The 26,452-nt window shown below is 38.0% G+C and overlaps 1 protein-coding gene across 7 annotated transcripts in view; it reads right to left on the bottom strand.

The window, feature by feature from the left end:
- The window catches only part of DOCK3 (dedicator of cytokinesis 3), a 608,703-nt gene that overhangs the window by 225,921 nt on the left and 356,330 nt on the right, over positions 1–26,452 (bottom strand). For all 7 annotated transcript variants that reach the window (XM_045990868.1, XM_045990865.1, XM_045990867.1 and 4 more), the window contains exon 6: positions 3,495–3,643. In XM_045990868.1, coding sequence (XP_045846824.1) covers positions 3,495–3,643 — 149 coding nt within the window. The remainder of the gene's footprint in view (positions 1–3,494; positions 3,644–26,452) is intronic.

Genomic DNA, 26,452 nt, shown 5'->3' with positions numbered 1-26,452 from the left:
GCCCTTCCACTTGATTAGACAGTTTGGCTCTTCATAAAATTCTGGTTGGCAAACCATTTCCCAACAGAATTTTGAATATTTTACTTCACTATATTCTAGCACCCACTGTGACCAAAAAAAACTTTTAAGGTTGGTGTAATTCTTATTCTTTTGTAAGAAGACTTGTTTTCAGGGTCCCTGGGTGGCTCAGTAAGTTAAGCCTCTGCCTTCAGCTCAGGTCATGATCTCAGGTCCTGGGATCAAGCCCTGTGTCAAGCTCTCTGCTCAGCAGGGAGTCTGCTTCTCCTCTCTCTCTGCCTTCCTCTGCCTACTTGTGATCCCTCTCTCTCTCTCTCTGTCAAGTAAATAAATAAAATCTAAAAAAAAAAAGACTTGTTTTCCTGCTTGAAAACCTTTTAGGATCTCTTCTTCATCCCTGAATACTGAAATATCTTAAAGGGCCTTGATGTGGGTTTTGGGTTTTCCCCCCTATTCATTATACTAGGTATTTGGTGGGCTCTTTCAAACTAAGACTCCTGGCTCTTTGGCTCTGGAAAATTCTCTTCTATCATTTCTTTAGAATTTCCTCTTCTCCATGTCCTCATATCAGGGAGATCATATGATAGTTGTCTTTCTCCGATTGACTTATTTCACTAAGCATGATACACTCTAGTTCCATCCATGTCGTTGCAAATGGCAAGATTTCATTTCTTTTGATGGCTGCATAGTATTCCATTGTGACATGGAGAAGCAACATGGGGGGGTAGGGGGATAGGAGAAGAATTAATTTATTTTTTCAGCATAACAGTATTCATTGTTTTTGCACAACACCCAGTGCTCTATGTAATATGTGCCCTCCCTATTTTTAAAAAAAATTTTTTATTAAAGATTTTATTTATTTATTTGACAGAGCGAGATCACAAGTAGGCAGAGAGGCAGGCAGAGAGAGAGGAGGGAGCAGGCTCCCCGCGGAGCAGAGAGCCCGATGCGGGGCTCGATCCCAGGACCCCGAGATCATGACCTGAGCTGAAGGCAGCGGCTTAATCCACTGAGCCACCCAGGCGCCCCTGAAGGATTTTTTTTAAACACCTGGTGATACTGAATTGTCTATTTCAATTTATTTTTTTTTGAAAAATTAAAAAATGATGACTTTAATAGATTCAAAAAATGCATTTGACAAAATTCAACATCTTTTCATGATAAAATCACCCAACAAATTATGTATAGATGAAATATACTTCAACATAATAAAGGTCATCTATCATAAGACCACAACTAACATCATACTCAATGGTAAAAGCTGTAAGTTTTTTTCCCTAAGATCAGGAATAAGGTAAGGGTGGCCACTCCTACCCTTTTTATGCAACATAGAACTGGAAGTCCAAGCAAGGACAATTAGATAAGAAAAATAATTAAAAGACACACAAATGAGAAAGACAGAAGTAAAATTGTATCTGTTTGCAGATGACACAATCTTATGCATATATAGAAAACCTTAAAGACTCCATCAAAATAACTGTTAGAACTAATAAATCACTTCAATAAAGTTGCAAGATAGAAGATCAACATACGAAAATCAATTATACTTCTATACACTAATAATAAACTATCAAAAAAAGAAATTAAGAAAACAATCCCATTTACAGTAGCATCTAAAAGAATAAACTACTCAGGAATAAATTTAACCAAGAAAATGGAAAAAACTATACACTGAATATTAGAAGACATTAAAAGAAATTGAAGAAGACATAAATAAATGGAAAGAATATTTCATGTAAAAGACACTAGAAACATGGGGAGTTCCTGCAGACAGTGGGTGAATAGCAAGCTTCTTTTTGCAGTAAGTAGAAGGGATCTGATCATTATACTTTGAAACCCTTAAATGGCACAATATGGAGAGCTTTGCAATAAGGTTTCAGTGCACTCTCTTGTTGCCCAATTCTCCCCAGACAGTCTGTCTTTGTATTTGTTTCTCTGAAGGGGAAATAAATACCTGGATCCCAGTCTTTCTACTCATGGCAGTGGGTTAGTCCTTTTATATAATTTTTTTTTATATTTATTTATTTATTTATTTATTTATTTATTTTTCCATTTTATTTGTTTTTTCAGCGTAACAGTATTCATTCTTTTTGCACAACACCCAGTGCTCCATGCAAAACGTGCCCTCCCCATTACCCACCACCTGTTCCCCCAACCTTCCACCCCTGACCCTTCAAAACCCTCAGGTTGCCCCAACCTCCCACCCCTGACCCTTCAAAACCCTCAGGTTGTTTTTCAGAGTCCATAGTCTCTTATGGTTCGCCTCCCCTCCCCAATGTCCATAGCCCGCTCCCACTCTCCCAATCCCACCTCCCCCCAGCAACCCCCAGTTTGTTTTGTGAGATTAAGAGTCATTTATGGTTTGTCTCCCTCCCAATCCCATCTTGTTTCATTTATTCTTTTATATAATTTTAAGCAATCCCTCCTTTTTAAGTACCAAGGCACACTCCTATCCTCCATGATTCTGCAAACTGCAGGACAGAACAGCTCTTTCATTAGCTAAACTTTCTTTCACATATACTGGACTTCCTCCATCACTAAATACTCTAAATACTTTCCAGCTTCTAGCAATGATTTCATATATCCTATTTATTGCTGGGCCCCCTACCATTCTTTTTTTTTTTTTTATTATTATTATTTTTTTTTCCCTTTTTATTTATTTATTTTTTTTTCAGCGACTACCATTCTTTTTATTTTTATCATTTCAGTGATGTCTTGAGAGGGGGAGGAGATAAAGACTTGTACTAAAATATATTTAAGGTGTATGTATATTTTAAATAGGAATATGTCTATTCCTATTTAATAGGAATTTAAAGTGAATAGGTCTATTCACTTCAAAGTTCAGTGAACTTGATTTTAAGATAATGACACAAAATCACTTGAGAATTATATCAGTTTTATATCTAGGAAGAAATAAAATTTGAATACTATCTGCTCTAGCTTCCTATGCCAAAGTCTTAGAATACTATGAAAACAGCAAAGAATCATACTTACTGCATAAATGCAGGACTATTTTTGAATGACAAATTAGTTAAGAATATTTTGAAGTATAGGTGTAGATAGGTCTCATTTGTAGTATATGCTTATTCAGATTAATTGTATGGCTATAAAATGTAAAAGACACAGAGTTCACAAGAAAAAATAAAGATACAAAAAGATGAAACAGAAGTATACTCTGATCACTGAGATGTGGAATCAAGGATTTTGAGCTGGAAGAGACTTCAGATGATAATGAAGTGTAATTATTTAATTTTCCAGAAGTGAAAATAAAGACTGAGAGAGTTTCAATGTATAAAGCCAGTGAATGTCCTTTGTTAAACTAAAAGAAACAACTACTCAGTAAAAACGATCAAAGCTTGATAGAGAATATACAATGTCTTTTCATCACTGAAGAGAAGCTTTGATCAGGTACAAACTCTGTAAGAATTGAGTTAACATAAATGTAACTGAAATGCCCAAATGATATTCATACTTACTCATTACCCCAGTCCAGGCGCACGGTGATATGCCGCTTAACCTCCCGCACCTGATCCTGAGTAAGGTGACCAGACAGTAGCTGCCTTCGAAGGTCAATAAGTTCATTCATCACATGGCGTAGCTTGTAGAAAAGATCTACTTTGTGTTTCTGAAAGGGCATTTTTGGTGTTGGATGAAATGAAAAAGGGATATGGAAAGAGAATGAAAAAAAAAAGAGAGAAATAGTTAAACTATGAAAAGTGTCCATTTCTCTAAACCTCTAAAAAAGGCAATGTAAAGAGGAGCATATTTAAGAATCTTAAAAAAAGTCCTTAGTTTCTACTGTGTAAAAATCTATATAATGACATATAATGAGTAATATAATTGATCTGGATCATGCAAAGTACCATTTATCTCTACTCTGTTCTGGACAATTCATTTTCCAGTAAATCAGAGTTACTAAACTTAAACAGAACAGAAAGTTAAACAGGAACCTAGAGCTGTTTCCTCTATCAGAAGTTCCTACGTATAACATCTCTGATTTTTCTAAGAGGGATACTCAAGTTGGGGAGGGCAGAGAGAGAATCCCTTGCCCTACTTTGAAGGAACAAAGGTTTCAATAAAAAGCAACAGTCTCCGGAGTAACATTCACTCCAGGTTTCCAAGCCTCATCTAGTTTTAATTAGCTTTTGTAAACAATATGTGTCCCTAGTGTCACAGATTTCTACTCTTTTAAGTTTAATAAAAAGTGTCACCTTATAAGAGTTAAGTGAAAACATCTTAATGAACTTAATTATGACTATCATAGGGGTTTCACACTTTATAGGTAAAAAAATGTAAATGCCATGACAGTAGATGCTTGAGGAAAAAGATTTACTTAAGAATATAGATTTTATAACTAAAGTCTTATTTTCACAAGTGCAATTTTGATTTAGAAATGTTAGGTTTCTGTTTCTGTTATAGAGAAGCATGATTTTATATGATAATTAAAAGTCTTGGGATGTACTTTAATTATAAAGAATGCTCTTTGAGGTCAGATCAACCTGTACCATAGGGTTAGGAAAGCCTCTATCTGGAAATTCTCCTATAAAGACCCTTGCCAAAATAAGCTTAAGTAACTATAAATAAAATTAATAATAAAGCAAACTACAAACTAGCAGAATCAGCTAATATTCTTGGGTGGCAGTGATCTTATAATTAAAACATTCAGGACATCATGCTAGTTAGAAATCATCTAATAGAGCATGAGACCTTTAAAGGCCCATCTCATAGAGAAATTATTTATAAGTAGAAGACCTTAGGAATCATGCACTCTAATGACATCATTTCAAACAGCATGTGGTCCTTTCTTCACTTGATGATCATACGGAGAAAAGTTAAGTACCTTGATGGCACACAATGCTGGCAGAAGGGCAGAACTCACAAATTCTTGCCAGTTCAAGTAACAAGGCCTAAGCAAATTATATCATCTGGAAAATTGAGATCTTAAGGTAAGCAATAAAGGCAATGTGGTCTTTGCTTCCAGGACATGCATTTTTGATAAAACAGGGCCACCTATCTAAGTTTAAAATAGAAAGTTATTTTCCCATCAAACCAGACACAGTAATCTATTGCATACATACATAAGCATTTATTCATTCACTTGATTTACAAATGCTTATGGAGCACCTGATGGGTGCTATCACTTTGTTGTGATCCAAAGACCCTACTTCCATGGTTTCATTCTAGAGAGCAAAGATGGACCAGAGACAAATACATGATGGTGGTGATAAGTTCCAAAAAGAAAATTAAAGCAGAGTGGGGTCAGAAGGTGGCCAGTGGTGGATTCGCTGGGGCATGGGAGAGGGTATTGCTTCAGGTAGGGTAGTCAGGGAAAGGCTTCTTTAGAAGTAGAACTTTAAGTAGGAACCTGAATGAAATAAGGGGACAGCATTTGGAAAAACTGGGGAGTTTATTACACTGTTAACTAATTGGAATTCAAATGAAAACTTGAAAAAAAAAAAAGGGAAATTTTAGAGGCACAAGAAACAGCAAGAACAAATGCCCTGCTGTGGAAGTGAACTTGGCATGTTCATGGAAAACAGAGAGGTCAGTGCACCTGCAGCAAAGTGAACAAAGGGGAGAGTGGTGGTGATTCAGTCAGAGAGACAACAGGACCAGATTAGGCAGGACCTTTATGTAAGCCATGTGAAAGAGTTAGGCATTCATTCCAAGCAAGACAGGAAGTCACTGGAGATAGGGAGCAGAAGACTGATGTGATAAGACTTAAAGCTTGAAAGCATCACTCTGAGTGAAAATAGACCATGAAAAAGCAAAGAGTAAAGCAGGGGTTCCAGTCAGAAAGCTATTTATTACAACAATCAAGGATGACAGTTGGTAAGAGAAAGGTAAGAATGGTAATGTAAAACTTTGAGGACTTGGAGATTAGACATGTTTTGTGCCTAGAGCTGTTGGGACCTGCTGATGGATTAGATATGGGATATGAATGGAGACAAGGATTACTCTTTTTTCCTGGTGTGGGGAGCATGTCTGGAGGAGGGAAACAAGGTTCAATTTGGACATGCTAGGTTTGACATTGAGTTCCAACATTTACAGGCCAGGAAAGCCAGGAGTATCTAGCACAGGAAACTAAGAAGGAAAAAGCAGTGAGATGACAGGAAAAGCAGTAGTGTATTAAATATAATAGGGTTTTTAAGGAAGACTGTCAAATGCACCGAGAGGATAAATAAAATCTCTATTTAATTTAATTTATTTATATTTATTACTGAGAGTTAGCCACTGCATCTGGCATTGTGGTGGCTGTCCTTGACTTCTATAAGGGCAGTTTTTAATTCAACATTAATGGGAGAGAAGGGAATGGGAATAGAGTACAGACAGCTCTTTTGTAGAATTTTTGTTAACTGGAAGCACAGAAATGAGGTAGTTGTTGCAGTGTTGTGCAATCAGGGGAGTTTTTTTTTTTTTAATGAGACAAAATTTCTGGCTATTTTTAATGCTGAAGGGAATGATTTAGTAAAGAGAAAAAATTTGATGCAGGTGTTAAGTCCTTTAGTAGCCAAGAAGAGATGGGTCCTGGGTCAAAAGGGAGGCTCTGTGTAGGCTGAATAGTCTATATATTGTCACAGAGGAAACACAAAGAATTCAGATAACGACACAGGCATTTGGGATATTTGGTGACAGGAGAACTAAATTTTTCCTCTGGGTACCTTATTCTCAAGGAAATAAGAAGTAAGTTCATCACCTGAGAGTGAATACGGTGGGAGGGGGTGTTGGAGATTTGAGAATAGAGAAGATGTAATACAGTTTCAGAGGGAGTAGTAACACAATCTCAGCAGGAGATAGGTAGTTCAACTGATGGATGGTTTTGAGATTTGTGAACACTAATTAAAAGTGTGGTTATGTGTATTTTTTTAAGCCAAGTGTAATGACGTATATTGATACCAAAATATACATATGTACATATATGTATGTGTATGGATGTATATCTATGCACAAATATACACATGCATGCACATACACAAAATATGTAACATATACATGCACACATATACAATAATGATGCCAGAATATACTAATATAGTCTTTTAAGGAATTAAACAGTCATTTATTAATCAAGAGTTTTTTAACAGATTATACTGTCCAAAGATGACTACAATTTCTCCCACGTACTATTCTGCAAAAATGTGACCCTCACACTCCTCCAGTATGGGACGGAATCTGTTTCTTCACACTTTTGAATCTGGGAAGTCCCTGAGAATGCTCTAACCTATCGAACACAAGCCCAGGGAGCTAAAGGTAGTTCTATAAGCAGTCCTTCACTTGTCTGGCAGCTTCAGCCTCCTACCCCTTGGAATACACACTCCTTCTGGAGCTCAGAATCCAGCTATCCTGCTGTGAAAAGCAAATGCTGCATGGAGAGGCCACAAAGAGACACTCACTGGAGTGTAAGCAGTCCCAGCTGTATGAGTGAGCCATCTTAGCTGCTGTGCCTAACCCAGTAGAACCTTCAGGGGACTGCAGCTCCTACCCAAATCTGACTGCAACAGAATGAGAAACCCTATGTGAAATCTACCCAACTGTGTTCACTCTATCCAAAGAAGAATGAAATATAATAAATAAGTGCTGTAAGCTACTAAGGTTTGGGGTAGTTTGCCATGTAGATAATTGGAAAAACTGTACAGTATTTTTTCCAAATAGAAAAACCAGTTATTATTTCTAATTATATGAAGCTGGGAATGCTAACCCTGCACTAAGAATGAAATGGATCACATAATTAGAAGGTAGAACACTTATTACAATCAATGTGGTGTTAATTTCTTTCTCCAGTCCAACCTAACAACCTCTTTGACCAGAGACCTTAGCACTCGAGGCTGCTCCACCAGTGCTGCTATGACACCACACTGCACTCTTGGATCTGCTACCAGCAGACACACACGATTCAAGGGGAGCAATCTGGAGTGACCAGCCGCAGAGCACACAATTTACCTAGGAACACCCGACACCACAGGATAGCTGAATGCCCCCCTCAGGCTGAACAATCCTATTCTATTTGGGGATCCTGATCCTCAATAGATTAAAATAACAGTACAATTAGGTTGGTGGTAAGGTTTAGCTTTCCTGCACAATCACTCCTAGTTCCTATCAAGCTAAAATAAAAGCAGGAAAACTTAAAAAGAAAACGAATATGGAATACTATGCAGCCATCAAAAGAAATGAAATCTTGCCATTTGCGATGACGTGGATGGAACTAGAGGGTATCATGCTTAGTGAAATAAGTCAATCGGAGAAAGACAACTATCATATGATCTCCCTGATATGAGGACATGGAGATGCAACATGGGGGGTTGGGGGATAGGAGAAGAATAAATGAAACAAGATGGGATTGGGAGGGAGACAAACCATAAATGATTCAATCTCACAAAACAAACTGGGGGTTGCTGAGGGGAGGTGGGGTTGGGAGAGGGGGAGGGGTTATGGACGTTGGGGAGGGTATGTGCTATGGTGAGTGCTGTGAATTGTGTAAACCTGGCAATTCACAGACCTGTACCCCTGGGGATAAAAATACATTATGTGTTTATAAAAAAAAAATTGGAAGGGGAGGCTAACCATAAGAGACTATGGACTCTGAAAAACAACCTGAGGGTTTTGAAGGGTCAGGGGTGGGAGGTTGGGGGAACAGGTGGTGGGTAATAGGGAGGCCACGTTTTGCATGGAGCACTGGGTGTTGTGCAAAAACAATGAATACTGTTACGCTGAAAAAATAAATAAATTAAAAGTTTAAAAGAAAAAAAATAAAATTACACCTGCACAATACATGCTAATGAAAGATTATGAAAATCAAATTTAAAAATTACATCAAAAGTACTACTATCCTCAAAAAGAACAAGTTTCCTGCCATGAGTACTAAAAATTTTAGGAAAATTTTGAAAACCAATTTTAAGTTTTAAAAAATTTTTATTATGTTCAGTTAACCATCATTAGTTTTTGATGTCATGTTCAATGATTCATTAGTTGTGTGTGACACCCAGCACTTATCACAACACATGCTCTCCTTACTACTCATCACCCAGTTACCCCATCCCATCACCCTCTCCCTTCTATAACCCTCAGTTTGATTCCTAGAGTCCAGACCAATTTAATGGAAGTTAAACACTGCATCTAAAGCTCAAGTTGTTAAGAGCAGATTCCCCATCTCTTTCCATTTTGTTTTACTTCTTACACATTCTTTTATTTATATATGGGGAGATGGCTTGTTTTTTCACTTTATTGTTTAAAAACAAACTAATTACTAAGAACTTGAATTTAGGGACACCTGGGTGGCTCAGTTGGTTAAGTGTCTGCCTTCGCCTTACGACATGAGCCTAGGGTCCTGGGATTGGAGCTCTGCGTGAGGCTCCTTGCTCAGCCGGGAGTCTGCTTCTCCCTCTCCCTCTGCCTCTCTATCCAATCCTGTTCTCTCACTCTCTCTCTCAAATAAATACATTAACAATCTTGAAAAAAAACCCTCCAGTATTTTTTTATCCCTGCTAAATAAAGTCTCTTATCATGAAGTAACCTCTAATCCTACTCAAACTGTTTACATTATACATTGGAGCTCTAGAACTCATCCCAGTATAATATAAAAATATCTAAAATATAGTACTTGCAACCCCAATGACTCCTCTGCCAAAAATATCTTTAAGTCCAGGAATTTAGACCGTCATTTTAGGTTATTCCCCAACATAGCTGGGCAAATCTTGAAATTGAGTTCAAAAGAAATTTATGTGAAACAAAACAGTATCTAAGTCCGAGCTATTTCACAATGATCTTGAAGTACATATTTGAAAGAAATAAAAATGCAAAGCAGCAATGTGGAATTTCTTTTTAAACTGTTCACAAACATGGGGGTTTACCTAATACAATCTATTTGCCTGGCATACGTGTTTATTCCTCCACCTCTGAGGGGCCAGGATATCGTGCTCAACCCAATCCGTTCTCAACCAAAACATATCCTCCCTCACAGACTTAAAGATAACCAAAATAACACCCTTTGTAGTGTCAATCTTCTTTCATAACACAAGTGTTTGCAGCAGAGCTAAGACTTTGGAAAATTCTTTCTATTTTAGTTTAAATAAGCTGATTATATTCTTTCCCTAGAGCAGGTAAGAATCTTGATAAGAAGGGAACAAAGTCAAGTGAAAGGTAAAGAAATTATTAGTGATACCAAAAACAGAGATGGCAGTTGCTGATGTCAAGGGCACCCATTCGCAATGCTGAACAGGGTGAATTTACCTGACAGTGAGCTGGGGACAGCTCAGGCATTCTCAGGCTCACAGGTAGCCATTCTACACAAGACAGAACAAACCTCTGCTTAAAGACAGCATTTAATCTGTCCCCTGGAGACACCTCTTCTTACATATAGAGACCAATAAGAAACCAGCCCCAGTCCCCCCCATGTACAATTATTCCTTCCTCCAAATGCTGAAGATAAAAGCTGCAAAGTAGGCAACTTGGCAGAAAATAAAAGACTGAAAACTGAGGCCTGGGGACAAGGAGGGGGGAATACAGTTGGGGAGGGTGAGAGGGTTGGAGGGAAATCAATAAGAACCAAGTCTATTTTCTACACAGAAAGACTCAGGGATTGGAGGTCCCAGGAACCTCTGAAAGTGTGTTTGTGTGCATGTGTCCGTGTGTGGTGGGTCTGACGTGTGTACCTGTGGAATGGAAACAGAACTGGTTATAACTTTTGAAAGCCTTTAAGACTCTTAACTATAGAGAACAAACTGATGGTTACCAGAGGAGAAGTGGGTGGGGGATGGGTGAAATAGGTGATGGGGATTAAGGGGTGTACTTGCTGTGATCAGCATCTGGTGCTGTTATGGAAGTGTTGAATCACTAAATTGTACAAATAAAACTAACATTACACTGTATGTTAGCTATCTGGAATTTCAATAAAAAAATTAAAAACAAATAAAAAGACGAAATAGAGTTTTCTAAAGTAAAAAACTTAAAGAGTCTATTTTTTTCTATTAAAAAAAAAAGTCTGTAAGACCTTCACTTCCTTATCCCCAACTCTATTCGGCCAGGCTTTCTCCTCTGAATACCTTTTTCTTTTTCTTTTCTTAAATTTTTTAATTTTTAAATAAACATATAATGTATTATTAGCCCCAGGGGTACAGGTCTGTGAATTGCCAGGTTTACACACTTCACAGCACTCACCATAGCACATACCCTCCCCAATGTCCATAACGCCACCACTCTCTCCCTACCCCCATACCCCTGGTCACCCTCAGTTTGTTTTGTGACAGTAAGAGTCTCTTATGGTTTGTCTCCCTCCCGATCCCATCTTGTTTCATTTATTCTTTTCCTACCCCCTCAAACCTCCCACGTTGCATCTCCACTTCCTCATATCAGGGAGATCATATGAGAGTTGTCTTTCTCCGATTGACTTATTTCGCTAAGCATAATACCCTCTAGTTCCATCCACATCGTCACAAATGGCAAGATTTCATTTCTTTTGATGGCTGCATAGTATTCCATTGTATATATATACCACATCTTCTTTATCCATTCATCTGTTGATGGACATCTAGGTTCTTTCCATACTTTGGCTATTGTGGACATTGCTACTATAAACATTCGGGTGCACATGCCCCTTCAGATCACTATGTTTGTACCTTTAGGGTAAATACCCAGTAGTGCAATTGCTGGGTTGTAAGGTAGCTCTATTTTCAACTTTTTGAGGAAACTCCATGCTGTTTTCCAGAGTGGTTGCACCAGTTTGCATTCCCACCAACAGTGTAGGAGGGTTCCCCTTTCTCCGCATCCTCGCCAGCATCTGTCATTTCCTGACTTGTTAATTTTAGCCATTCTGACTGGTGTGAGGTGGTATCTCATTGTGGTTTTTATTTGTTGAATACCTTTTTCCACATGATAGTTTACTCTCTACAGAGGTTGAAGCAAGGTCTATACATTGGAGGCACCAAATAGAACTGATGAAGTTCAATTTAGGGAAATTAAGTAAAGATTATGTAGTAAACAATGGGACCCCTGGTGCCCTTCCCAAATGAAGTCCCAAAATGCTGACAGCCAGGCTTATACCTTCCTAGGAAGGAATATGCAATATTTCTCACTAGGAAAAAAATTGGCCCAGAGGAAAAGACTCAGAAATACTGATAGCTGCTCTCCTTCTCCCACAAAAAGTCAGCTCCTCTTTGATCACCTATAGTAATGTCTACTGGTTAGTCAATACTAGCCCCATTCACAGAGCTTTCTGGTAACTCTTTAATGCCTCATTCTTAAATATAAATAGAAAAGATTAGCATATAATGAAGTAAACTTATAACATGAAGAGACCAAAACAATCAGAAAAATGGAAACTGGAGAAAGAGAAACAATGTGAGAAGTAAAAGAAACTTTCAAAAAAGCAATAATTAGTATTTTCAGAGAGCATGGAGGTTACAGTACATCCATGAAATAAGAAGAGCATTTAACAGAAAAGGAGAAAAATATCCAGAGCCCAAAAAAACTTTTGGAAGTTAAAGATAAGATCGATGTAATTTAAAGCAAAACTCAGTAAAAGTGATAGATTAGAAAGTTGAGGATTCTGCCAGAAAACAACAAAAAAATCAATACAATGGATAAATTGGGGAGAAAATTAATGAACCATTTCAGGATGTCCAATTCTAATGAAAGAATTATAGGAAGCGAAAACTACGGAAACAGATAGGAAGAAACTGTGAAGGAACTAATACAATACATGTTTCAGAACTGAAGGAAATAGTTTCTATGATGATAGAACTCACTGAGTAGTCAGCATAATCAAGGGAAAAAGATCTAAGACAAACTGTTGTAAAACTGCAGAACAATGGGAACAAAGACATGATCCTTGCTAGAATTTTTCCTGAAAAACGACTTGGTCAATAAAAGAGTCTGGAACTAGAATGACATTGAACTTGTCAAAAAACAACACTGGAAGCTAAAAAATAATGAAGGAATGTTTTTAAAACTTCTGTAGCTTATTTGTAACCATGAATTTTATATCAAGCCGAACTATCAACCAAAAAAAGGGTAAGGGCATTTCAAATGTGCAAAATCTTTGAAAAATTCTCCATATACTTTCTCAGGAAGCTACACAGATAATGATCCATCAAATTAGGAAGTTAATAAAGAATTAAGATGACATTGATTTAATCCAGGAGACAGAGGGACCTAGGAAAGAGGCAAAGAAAATTCTAAGGCCAATTTAACACAGGAAGTTGGAAGGTTCCAAACAAGGTATCACTGAGAAAAAAATTAAACTGGTAAATTACCTAAAGTGTTTGAACATACTCAAATGAGATTTCCATTTCTGCCAGGAGGTTAAGACTTTGAAAACAGAGGAAATAAAACAAATGAAAAGAGAGACAATTACTAACTACAAAAAAAAAAGTTATACATGAAAGGAAACATCACCTTAGTTCACTGTGTGACTCAGATGTGAAAGTAGTTATACAGGCATAGTGGCAATTACATTTTGATTCAGCATCCACAACAAAATGGTAAGGTAACTATTTAGTAAATTTTGGAGGAGGGAAGAGTATATACATATGGAAAAGAACATTGAGAACCTAATTTCTCATCTTATATACTAGGAGATCGTGAAATGATACCTAAAATAGAAAAAAAAGATATATATTAAAAGAATATTATTTAGAAATATGAACTGTCAGAAGAAATAGCTAAAAGAACTGGATAAAACATGTACACAGTGGGACTCAGGAATCGGGAGAGATAGGGCCTAGAACTACTATTTTTCATTAAAAGCCCATGTCTTTAATACATGATTTTAAAAACCATATATACATATATATTTGATTGTTTTAAAAGATGAAATTAAATAACCCATACCATAAAAGGTCCTCCAATACCCTCTACCCTGAGTGGATTGCTTTGGGTCACAAAATTAAGCTGAGTCTCAATCCAGCCTTCACCAATGTTTATTATTTTATTATTTTAAATATTAACAAATAAAACCAGTCAAACATGAAATAATGCAGTGATCCCCTGTCAGAATCAACAAAAAAGCAAGACCATTTATATATCTAATTTTCAGAGTAGATGAGAAAGGAAACACATTCCACAGCAGAAGAATGCCCCAAAGAAAGCTTTGTCTCTTGACTATAGCATAGTATCTGTTCATTCACAGCTTTCACACTCTAGTGACAGTACATACAGGGCAGGAATGATAGCAGCTACCCTGCCAACCAAACCTTCAGGATATGACTCACACTGCTGCAGCAATGGAAGAGAAAAGGCAAAAAGTGCACATTTGCATCAAGTTATCTAGCGATGCATCACAAACAGTACTTTCTCATCAGGCCATAATCCCAAAGGCATAAAGGGATTGTGTTGTGCTAAGTCCTACCCCTGTTTGCTCTAGCCCTTTTATTTATTATTTTTTTAAGATTTTATTTATTTATTTGACAGAGAGAAATCACAACAAGGCAGAGAGGCAGGCAGAGAGAGAGAGAGAGAGGGAAGCAGGCTCCCCACTGAGCAGAGAGCCCGATGCGGGACTCGATCCCAGGACCCTGAGATCATGACCTGAGCCGAAGGCAGCGGCTTAACCCACTGAGCCACCCAGGCGCCCCACTCTAGCCCTTTTAAATGACCCTGTCTTATCTACTAAAAAAAAAAAAAACAAAACAGTTGGAAACTTTAAACAAAAAACACAAACTATTTACTCCCTACCCCACCCTTTACTATTTACCCCTCAAGCTTATGACCATTAAAAACACTGTGAAATTTATCCAGTTCCGTATAAATTTGAGGATTATTTGTTCCATTTCTTTGAAAACAATGGATGGTATTTTGATAGGGATTGCATTAAATGTGTAGATTGCTTTAGGTAGCATAGACATTTTCACAATATTTATTCTTGCAATCCAGGAGCATGGAACATTTTTCCATTTCTTTGTGTCTTCCTCAATTTCTTTCTTGAGTACTTTATAGTTTTCTGCATATAGATTCTTAGCCTCTTTGGTTAGGTTTATTCCTAGGTATCTTATAGTTTTGGGTGCAATTGTAAATGGGATTGACTCCTTAATTTCTCTTTCTTCTGTCTTCTGATTTCTGTGCATTGATTTTATATCCTGACACTTTATTGAATTCCTGTATAAGGTCTAGCAGTTTTGGAGTGGAGTCTTTTGGGTTTTCCACATATAGTATCATATCATCTGCGAAGAGTGATACAATCTTCTGCATTCCTACTACTGAATCTTGCTCTTGAGTTTCATGATTCTTTAATGTAGAGACAATATACCATAGTGGGTAAGGGTATTGGTTCTGGAGTCAGAATGTGCGGCCTTCTGTTTCCACCTTGTCAACCGTGGTGTCTTAGGAAAATTTACTAAACTCCTTGACTTTGGTTACTTCATCATTTTAACAAAAACAACAAAAAGAGAGCATTTCTCTGGGGGTTATTACAGGTATTAACTGTGCCTGGAACTTAGTAAGTGCTCTTAAGTATACAAGCGATTCTTGTCCCCCCTCCAAAAGATACTCTGCCCTAGTCTTGGCTCCCAAACAGAACCAAAGCTTCCAGATATGATTCCAAAATATGACCATGACACCCCTGCTGAGAGACTATGTCTGGTCTTTGCCCTGGAATCTTGCCCTGTGCATTTCCCTAATAATATTCCTTTTCAACCTCCTATAGCTACCTATAGTCCTGTTTGTATCTTTTTGTTTTTTCTTATTTTAGTTACTTACGTATATAGTCTTCAAAATTATTTTTTACTTTTGCCTGCTTTTAAAAATTTTTATATGAAGAAGTTTTATATCTTCAATGAGATGAACCTTTACTTTTGAGGAATATGCAACTCTGAATAAGGTAGACAGAAGATATTTACAATTTTTTTTCTTCAAAAATATGAGAAACAGAGAGAGGAGTCAAGATGGCAGAGAAGTAGCAGGCTGAGACTACATCAGGTAGCAGGAGATCAACTAGATAGCTTATCTAAACATTGTAAACACCTACAAATCCAACGGGAGATCGAAGAGAAGAAGAACAGCAATTCTAGAAACAGAAAATCAACCACTTTCTGAAAGGTAAGACTGGCGGAGAAGTGAGTCCAAAATGACAGGAAGATAGACTGCGGCGGGGAGGGGCTGGCTCCTGGCAAGCTGCGGAGCAACGGAGCACAAAATCAGGACTTTTAAGTCTGTTCCACTGAGGGACATTGCTCCAGAGGCTAAACTGGGGTGAAGCCCACGCGGGGTCAGTGTGGTCCCAGGTCCTGCAGGGTCACAGAAGGATCAGGGTGTCAGAGTGCCGCAGAGCTTGCAGGTTATTAAAACGGGGAAGCCGGCTACAGAGACAGAGCCGAGGAGTGAGCTCTCAGCTTGGGGTTACCTTGAATTGGTCGCAGGCTGGGTGAGCTTGGAACGCGGCCGGAGGCCGGGGATACGGGAGTGATTGGGTGCTGTTCTCTGGGGGCGCACTGAAGAGTGGGGCCCCAGGCTCTCGGCTCCTCTGGGCCGGAGTCTGGGAGGCCGCCATTTTCATTCCTGTCCTCCGGAAATCTACGGAAAGCATTCAGGGAACAAAAGCTCCCGAAAGTGAACCCGAGTGGATTACTTAGTTTGGCCCCCGGTAAGGGCAGTGCAATTCCGCTTTGGGCAAAGACACTTGAGAGTCACTAAAAGAGGCCCCTCCCCCAGAAGATCAACAAAAAATCCAGCCAGGACAAAGTTCACCTACCACGGAAAGCAGGTTCAATACCAAGGACAGCAGTGGAAGTCCAGAGGAGGAGAAAGCAAAGCACAGAACACATGGCTTTCTCCCCATGATTCTTTAGTCTTGTGGTTAATTTTTTTTTTCAATTTTTTTCTTCTGCTGCTAAATTTCCCTTAACTTTTACCCTTTTCTTTTTTAACGTTTTTTAACTAGTTTATCTAATATATTTTTTTTTCTTCTTTTTTATATTTTTTCTTTGTTTTCTTTCTTAAATTTTTTTTTTCTGAACCTCTTTTTATCCCCTTTCTCTCCCCCACGATTTGGGGTCCTTTCTGATTTGGTTAAAGCGCATTTTTCTGGGGTCTTTGCCACCCTTTTAGTATTTTACTTGCTCCTTCATATACTCTTATCTGGACAAAATGACAAGGCAGAAAAATTCACCACAAAAAAAAGAACAAGAAGCAGTACCAAAGGCTAGGGACCTAATCAATACAAACATTGGTAATGTGTCAGATCTAGACTTCAGAATGACGATTCTCAAGGTTCTAACCGGGCTCAAAAAAGGCATGGAAGATATTAGAGAAACCCTCTCTGGAGATATAAAAGCACTTTCTGGAGAAACAAAAGAACTAAAATCTAACCAAGTTGAAATCAAAAAAGCTATTAATGAGGTGCAATAAAAAAATGGAAGCTCTCACTGCTAGGATAAATGAGGCAGAAGAAAGAATTAGTGATATAGAAGACCAAATGACAGAGAATAAAGAAGCTTAGCAAAAGAGGGACAAACAGCTACTGGACCATGAGGGGAGAATTCAAGAGATAAGTGACACCATAAGACAAAACAACATTAGAATAATTGGGAAATTGGAATTCCAGGAGAAGAAGAAAGAGAGAGGGGAGCAGAAGGTATATTGGAGAGAATTATTGGAGAGAATTTCCCTAATATGGCAAAGGGAACAAGCATCCAAATCCAGGAGGTGCAGAGAACCACCCTCAAAATCAACAAGAATAGGCCCACTCCCCGTCACCTAATAGTAAAATTTACAAGTCTTAGTGACAAAGAGAAAATCCTGAAAGCAGCCCGAGAAAAGAAGTCTGTAACATACAATGGTAAGAATATTAGATTGGCAGCAGACTTATCCACAGAGACCCGGCAGGCCAGGAAGAGCTGGCATGATATATTCAGAGCACTAAACGAGAAAAACATGCAGCCAAGAATACTCTATCCAGCTACGCTATCATTGAAAATAGAAGGAGAGATAAAATCTTCCAGGACAAACAAAAACTGAAAGAATTTGCAAACACCAAACCAGCTCTACAGGAAATATTGAAAGGGGTCCTCTAAGCAAAGAGAGAGCCTAAAAGTAGTAGATCAGAAAAGAACAGAGACAATATACAGTAACAGTCACCTTACAGCCAATACAGTGGCTCTAAATTCATATCTCTCAATAGTTACCCTGAATGTTAATGGGCTAAATGCCCCAATCAAAAGACACAGGGTATCAGAATGGATAAAAAAACAAAACCCATCAATATGTTGCCTACAAGAAACTCATTTTAGACGCAAAGACACCTCCAGATTTAAAGTGAGGGGTGGAAAACAATTTACCATGCTAATGGGCATCAGAAGAAAGCTGGGGTGGCAATCCTTATATCAGATCAACTAGACTTTAAGCCAAAGACTATAATAAGAGATGAGGAAGGACACTATATCATGCTCAAAGGGTCTGTCCAACAAGAAGATCTAACAATTTTAAATATCTATGCCCCTAACGTGGGAGCAGCCAACTATATCAACCAATTAATAACAAAATCAAAGAAACACATCAACAATAATACAATAATAGTCAGGGGCTTTAACACTCCCCTCACTGAAATGGACAGATCATCCAAGCCAACAATCAAGAAGGAAATAAAAGCCTTAAATGACACACTGGACCAGATGGACATCACAGATATATTCAGAACATTTCATCCCAAAGCAACAGAATACACATTCTTCTCTAGTGCACATGGAACATTCTCCAGAATAGATCACATCCTGGGTCATAAATCAAGTCTCAACCAGTATCAAAAAATTGGGATCATTCCCTGCTTATTTTCAGACGACAATGCTCTGAAGCTAGAACTCAATCACAAGAGGAAATTTGGAAAGAACCCAAATACATGGAGACTAGGAGTCTAAAGAATGAATGGGTCCCTCAACTCTATGGTGAAATAATCTTCGACAAAACAGGAAAAAATATTCAATGGAAAAAAGACAGTCTCTTCAATAAATGCTGCTGGGAAAACTGGACAGCGATATGTAGAAGAATGAAAATTGACCATTCTCTTACACCGTACACAAAGATAAACTCAAAATGGATAAAAGACCTCAACGTGAGACAGGAATCTATCAGAATCCTAGAGGAGAACATAGGCAGGAACCTCTTCGATATCAGCCACAGCAACTTCTTTCAAGATATGTCTCCAAAGGCCAAGGAAACAAAAGCGAAAATGAACTTTTGGGACTTCATCAAGATCAAAAGCTTCTGCACAGCAAAGGAAACAGTCAATAAAACAAAAAGGCAACCCACGGAATGGGAGAAGATATTTGTAAATGACAGTACAGACAAAAGGTTGATATCCAGGATCTATAAAGAACTCCTCAAACTCAACACACACAAAACAGATAATCATATCAAAAAATGGGCAGAAGATATGAACAGACACTTCTCCAATGAAGACATACAAATGGCTATCAGACACATGAAAAAATGTTCATCATCACTAGCCATCAGGGAGATTCAAATTAAAACAACATTGAGATACCACCTGACACCAGTTAGAATGGCCAAAATTAGCAAGACAGGAAACAACGTGTGTTGGAGAGGATGTGGAGAAAGGGGAACCATCTTACACTGTTGGTGGGAATGCAAGTTAGTGCAGCCACTTTGGAGAACAGTGTGGAGATTCCTCAAGAAATTAAGAATAGAGCTTCCCTATGACCCTGCAATTGCACTGCTGGGTATTTACCCCAAAGATACAGATGTAGTGAAAAGAAGGGCCATTTGTACCCCAATGTTTATTGCAGTAATGGCTACAGTCGCCAAACTGTGGAAAGAACCAAGATGCCCTTCAACGGATGAATGGATAAGGAAGAGGTGGTCCATATACACAATGGAGTATTATGCCTCCATCAGAAAGGATGAATACCCAACTTTTGTAGCAACATGGATGGGACTGGAAGAGATTATGCTGAGTGAAATAAGTCAAGCAGAGAGAGTCAAGTATCATATGGTCTCACTTATTTGTGGAGCATAACAAATAACATGGAGGACATGGGGAGATGGAGAGGAGAGGGAGTTGAGGGAAACTGGAAGGGGAGATGAATCATGAGAGACTATGGACTCTGAAAAAAAACAGAGGGTTTTGAAGGGGCGGGGGGGGGGGGTTGTGGGAGGTTGAGAAACCAGGTGGTGGGTAATAGGGAGGGCACGAACTGCATGGAGCACTGGGTGTGATGCCAAAACAATGAACACTATTATGCTGTAAATAAACAAATTAAAAAATAATAATAAAATTTTAAAAAAAGAATGATTGGGTCAACCAGTAAATTAAAGAAGAATTGAGAAAATTCATGGAAACAAATGATAATGAAAATACAATGGTCCAAAATCTGTGGGAAACAGCAAAGGCAGTCCTGAGAGGAAAATATATAGCGGTACAAGCCTTTCTCAAGAAACAAGAAAGGTCTCAAGTACACAACCTAACCCTACACCTAAAGGAGCTGGAGAAAGAACAAGAAAGAAACCCTAAACCCAGCAGCAGAAGAGAAATCATAAAGATCAGAGCAGAAATCAATCAAATAGAAACAAACAAACATGAGGACATGGAGAAGCAACATGGGGGGGTAGGGGGATAGGAGAAGAATAAATGAAACAAGATGGGATTGGGAGGGAGACAAACCATAAATGACTCTTAATCTCACAAAACAAACTGGGGGTTGCTGGGGGGAGGTGGGATTGGGAGAGGGGGAGCGGGCTATGGACATTGGGGAGGGGAGGCGAACCATAAGAGACTATGGACTCTGAAAAAACAACCTGAGGGTTTTGAAGGGTCAGGGGTGGGAGGTTGCGGGAACAGGTGGTGGGTAATGGGGAGGGCACGTTTTGCATGGAGCACTGGGTGTTGTGCAAAAAGAATGAATACTGTTACGCTGAAAAAATAAATAAAATGGAAAAAAAAAGAAACAAACAAACAAAAAACAATAGAACAAATCAACGAAACTAGGAGCTGGTTCTTTGAAAGAATCAATAAGATCGATAAACCCCTGGCCAGACTTATCAAAAAGAAAAGAGAAAGGACCCAAATCAATATAATCATGAATGAAAGAGGAGAGATCACAACTAACACCAAAGAAATACAGACAATTATAAGAACATACTATGAGCAATTCTACACCAACAAATTTGACAATCTGGAAGAAACGGATGCATTCCTAGAGACATATAAACTACCACAACTGAACCAGGAAGAAATAGAAAGCCTGAACAGGCCCATAACCAGTAAGGAGATTGAAACAGTCATCCAAAATCTCCAAACAAACAAAATCCCAGGGCCAGACGGCTTCCCAGGGGAATTCTACCAAACATTTAAAGAAGAACTAATTCCTATTCTCCTGAAACTGTTCCAAAAAATAGAAATGGAAGAAAACTTCCAAACTCATTTTATGAGGCCAGCATCACCTTGATCCCAAAACCAGACAAGGATCCCATCAAAAAAGAGAACTACAGACCAATATCCTTGATGAACACAGATGCAAAAATTCTCACCAAAATACTAGCCAATAGGATTCAACAGTACATTAAAAGGATTATTCACCACGACCAAGTGGGATTTATTCCAGGGCTGCAAGGTTGGTTCAACATCCGCAAATCAATCAATGTGATACAACACATTAATAAAAGAAAGAACAAGAACCATATGATACTCTCAATAGATGCTGAAAAAGCATTTGACAAAGTGCAGCATCCCTTCCTGATCAAAACTCTTCAAAGTGTAGGGATAGAGGACACATACCTCAATATTATCAAAGCCATCTATGAAAAACCCACCGCAAATATCATTCTCAATGGAGAAAAACTGAAAGCTTTACTGCTAAGGTCAGGAACACGGCAGGGATGTCCATTATCACACACAGCAAATAAATAAATAAATAAATAAATAAATAAATAAATAAATAAATAAAATAAAACCAAAAGACAGCTGACAGAACGGGAGAAGATATTTGCAAATGACATATCAGATAAAGGGCTAGTATCCAAAATCTATAAAGAACCTACCAAACTCAACACCCAACGAACAAATCATCCTATCAAGAATTGGGCAGAAGACATGAACAGACATTTCTGCAGTGAAGACATCCAGATGGCCAATAGACACATGAAAAAGTGCCCCACATCACTCAGCATCAGGGAAGTACAAATCAAAACCACATCACACCAGACAAAATTAACAAGTCTGACAAAATTAACAAGTCAGGAAATGACAGGTGTTGGCTGACAGGATGTAGAGAAAGGGGAACCCTCCTACACTGTTGGTGGAAATGCAAGCTGGTGAATCCACTCTGGAAAACAGCATGGAGGTTCCTCAAAATGTTGAAAATAGAGCTACCCTACGACGCAGCAATTGTACTACTGAGTATTTACCCCAGAGATACAAATGTAGTGATCCAAAGGGGCAAATGACTTGAATGTTTATAGCAGCAATGTCCACAATCGCCAAACTATGGAAAGAACCTTGATGTCCAACAACAGATGAATGGATAAAGAAGATGTAGTATACACACAGGAATACTATGTAGCCATGAAAAAACCCCTAAAATCTTGCCATTTGCAATGAAATGGATGGGACTGGAGGCTATTATGCTAAGTGAAATAAGTCAGAGAAAGACAATTATCATATGATCTCACTGATATGAGGAATTTGAGAAACAAGACGGAGGATCATAGGGGAAGGGAGAGAAAAATGAAAAACAAGATGAAACCAGAAAGGGAGACAAACCATAAGAGACTCTTAATCTCAGGAAACAAACTGAGGGTTGCTGGAGTGGAGAGGGGTGGAAGGGATGGGGTGACTGGGTGATGGACATTGGGGAGAGTATGTGCTATGGTGAGCGCTGTGAATTGTCTAAGACTAATGACTTACAGACCTGTATCCCTGAAATAAATAATACATTATATGTTAATGAAAAAATTTGCTAAACCAGATTAGGGATTCTCACATACACACAGAAAAAAAAATAACTATGTGATGGAATGGATGTGTTAATTAACTTGATTGTGGCAAACCATTTCACAATATATATTTATATCAAAGCATCTTGTATACTTTAAATATATACAATTTTATTTGCCAATTATACCTCAATAAATCTGGAAAAGATAGGCATATATACTACGATGCAGCAATTTTACACCCAGTGATATCCCAGAGAAACTCTGATACATGTCCTTGAGGAAATTTTTATAGGATATTTATTATAGAACTATCTGTAGCATCAGGAAGTTGGAGGCCCAAGAGCAATAGCAAGAAATAATAAACTAAGAGAAGGAAATCTTGCCATTGTCACAACATGGATGAACCTGCAACACATTATGCTAAGTGAAATAAACCAGACAGAAAGACAAATAACAGTAACAATAATAGTAATAATAATAATGATAATAATAATTTTTTTACAAGCAATAGTTACCCTGTTAGAATTAAATGGAGAAATTTAAGAAGCGCCTGGGTGGCTCAGTCAGTTAAGTGACTCACTCTTGATTTTGGCTGAGGCCATGATCTCCAGGTCATGAGATCCAGCATCCTGTCAGGAGCCTCATGTCAGGCTTTACATAAAGTACACTGAAGATTCTCTCTCCCTCCTCCTCTCTCTGTCCCCATCCTTCTCCCTGCTCATGCACTCTTTGTCTCTAATATAAATAAAATCTTCAAAAAACAAAAAAGGAGAAATTTAAAACCCCTAGTTATTAACTTAAAATCAATAAATGCAAACACATTTTAACATATATCATGTGTTTTTTATAAAAAATAACTGCATTTTTCAAAATAAAAAAAATCAGTGAAAAAAAGAAATAATATAAACATCCACAGAGCAACATTATATTGTTTGGGGAAATACAAATTTCAATAACTTACACAAAATTAAAAACATAAAATTTGGGGAGAATAACATATCTGAGAACATACATTAAATATATTAGAATAATTGCTCATAGTGGTGGTGGTGGGAGAATAGGAGTAAAGATAGAGAATAATGGGAAAACATATAGAAATAAACAAGGGAGGAGACTTAAGTGGACAGATGACAGTAGTGTGCCATAAACCAGGAATTCTGAATATCTCAAACTCTACTTGAGTTTCAAAAGAAAATACAATAAACAAAACAATATGTTGAGTTATCACTTGACAATGAGAAACATTAAAAGAGCTTGATGTTAGTTAGCACTGGCCTTGGCAACACTGTACATAAACAGTAAAAACATCCAAAGGTTACATACCTGAATTGGACTCTAACAATGGGAAATTTGTTAGTTGGATATTGGAAGGATAGTCTGGTGATCTCATTCATGCATCTCCAAAATGTAATGAAACGCGATCTCTCTGCTGTATAAATGCCTATCTGCTTCTGTAGACTAAGCCTCATGAAATTTCCACAGGTACTGATTATTCTGAACAATTAGTTTCTCCTGCAGTACCTGGCTTTTTACTTCTCTCTGGCTCAAATCTTAAATTCTACTTTATTTTATAGCTGACTCCTGAAAAATCAGTTCTCTCTTGCCTGGATTCTGAAAACTTGCCAATCCATAGCATATACACCCCAGCTTACCAGATGAAATGTGCCCCAAGAAGGGAAGGGGTAGGATACCCTAACAGAATTCCCTTTTCCCTATTAAAGTATCTGGATGGGGAGTACTAATATTTGACTCTGTGATACTCCCCCCCCCCCAAGTTTCTATCATTTAAAAATCACTCTTCTGGCTAACAATTTTTCTTTAGATAAATTCATACTAGTTCCTAAAAAGTCTGGTAGGCTACGTTATTTTTCTAAGGTAATTCCAAGTATGCTATGAAGAATTATATATTGCTTTTGTCATTTACTCTCAGAGGGAAAACTTATTTTCTAATTTCAAAAGTTCTTGGGAATGATAACCTCATTTTTACCTTCTTTTACTGCCTTTCACACCAGATCCAGCCTCTTACTGACATTCCCTAGAGTCATTGACTTACTTGATGCAATGGATTCATCCCCAGTTCAAGCTCTTTCTCTTAATCCTTAGTATACATTTTTTTATGGGACCTTTGACTGTGATTAACATTTGTTAAACTTATGGCAGCTTTATGTCACAGTTCAAGGATCATAAACAGAAAATCAGAGCTCCCCTTTAGTTAAAAGTTTAAAATACTTTGGGACCTGCTCCACGTCACTCAGCATCAGGGAAATACAAATCAAAACCACAATGAGATATCACCTCACACCAGTCAGAATGGCTAAAATTAACAAGTCAGGAAATGACAGATGCTGGCGAGGATGCGGAGAAAGGGGAACCCTCCTCCACTGTTGGTGGGAATGCAAGCTGGTCCAACCACTCTGGAAAACAGCATGGAGGTTCCTCAAAATGTTGAAAATAGAACTACCCTATGACCCAGCAATTGCACTACTGGGTATTTACCCTAAAGATACAGACGTAGTGATCCGAAGGGGCATGTGTACCCGAATGTTTATAGTAGCAATGTCCACAATAGCCAAAGTATGGAAAGAACCTAGATGTCCATCAACAGATGAATGGATAAAGAAGATGTGGTATATATATACAATGGAATACTATGCAGCCATCAAAAGAAATGAAATCTTGCCATTTGCAATGACGTGGATGGAACTAGAGCGTATCATGCTTAGTGAAATAAGTCAATTGGAGAAAGACAACTATCATATGATCTCCCTGATATGAGGACATGGAGAAGCAACATGGGGGGTTAGGGGGATAGGAGAAGAATAAATGAAACAAGATGGGATTGGGAGGGAGACAAACCATAAATGACTCTTAATCTCACAAAACAAACTGGGGGTTGCTGGGGGGAGGTGGGATTGGGAGAGGGGGAGTGGGCTATGGACATTGGGGAGGGGAGGCGAACCATAAGAGACTATGGACTCTGAAAAACAACCTGAGGGTTTTGAAGGGTCAGGGGTGGGAGGTTGGGGGAACAGGTGGTGGGTAATAGGGAAGGCACGTTTTGCATGGAGCACTGGGTGTTGTGCAAAAACAATGAATACTGTTATGCTGAAAAAAATAAATAAAATGGGAAAAAAATACTTTGGGACCTGAAGATATGATATTAAAGGACATGAAGTTGTCAACTTAACAACATTGCTATTAGGTAAGGAACAATACAACAAATAATAATAAGCTTTGAATTACTGTCGGTATTGGTCCTTATTTTAATGACAGAATCAATCTACTTACATCTTAGAAAAAAGAAACCATGTCATGTTATGACTATCTATAAAAAGTAAGTTTAATTCATTAGCAGTACCACTTTCAAATAGTAAGGCAAATAAACAAAAGTTTATTTTGGAATTATACCCAGGTAAAACTATTTTCAAGGCTCAAATCCAAGGAAATGACATATGCAAAGAAACAGTACTGGAAACGCTCTTAATTTTCTTTAAAAAAAAAAAATCCTTTTCTTCCTGCATTAAGAGCTATTGTCAAACACTAGGAGAACATGACTAAT

This window comes from Meles meles, chromosome 20 (genome assembly GCF_922984935.1).
Source record: "Meles meles chromosome 20, mMelMel3.1 paternal haplotype, whole genome shotgun sequence".
In the NCBI taxonomy this organism is placed as follows: domain Eukaryota; kingdom Metazoa; phylum Chordata; class Mammalia; order Carnivora; family Mustelidae; genus Meles; species Meles meles.
Note: the sequence above shows the minus strand (reverse complement) of the source record. Positions and strands in the feature narration are given on the sequence as shown.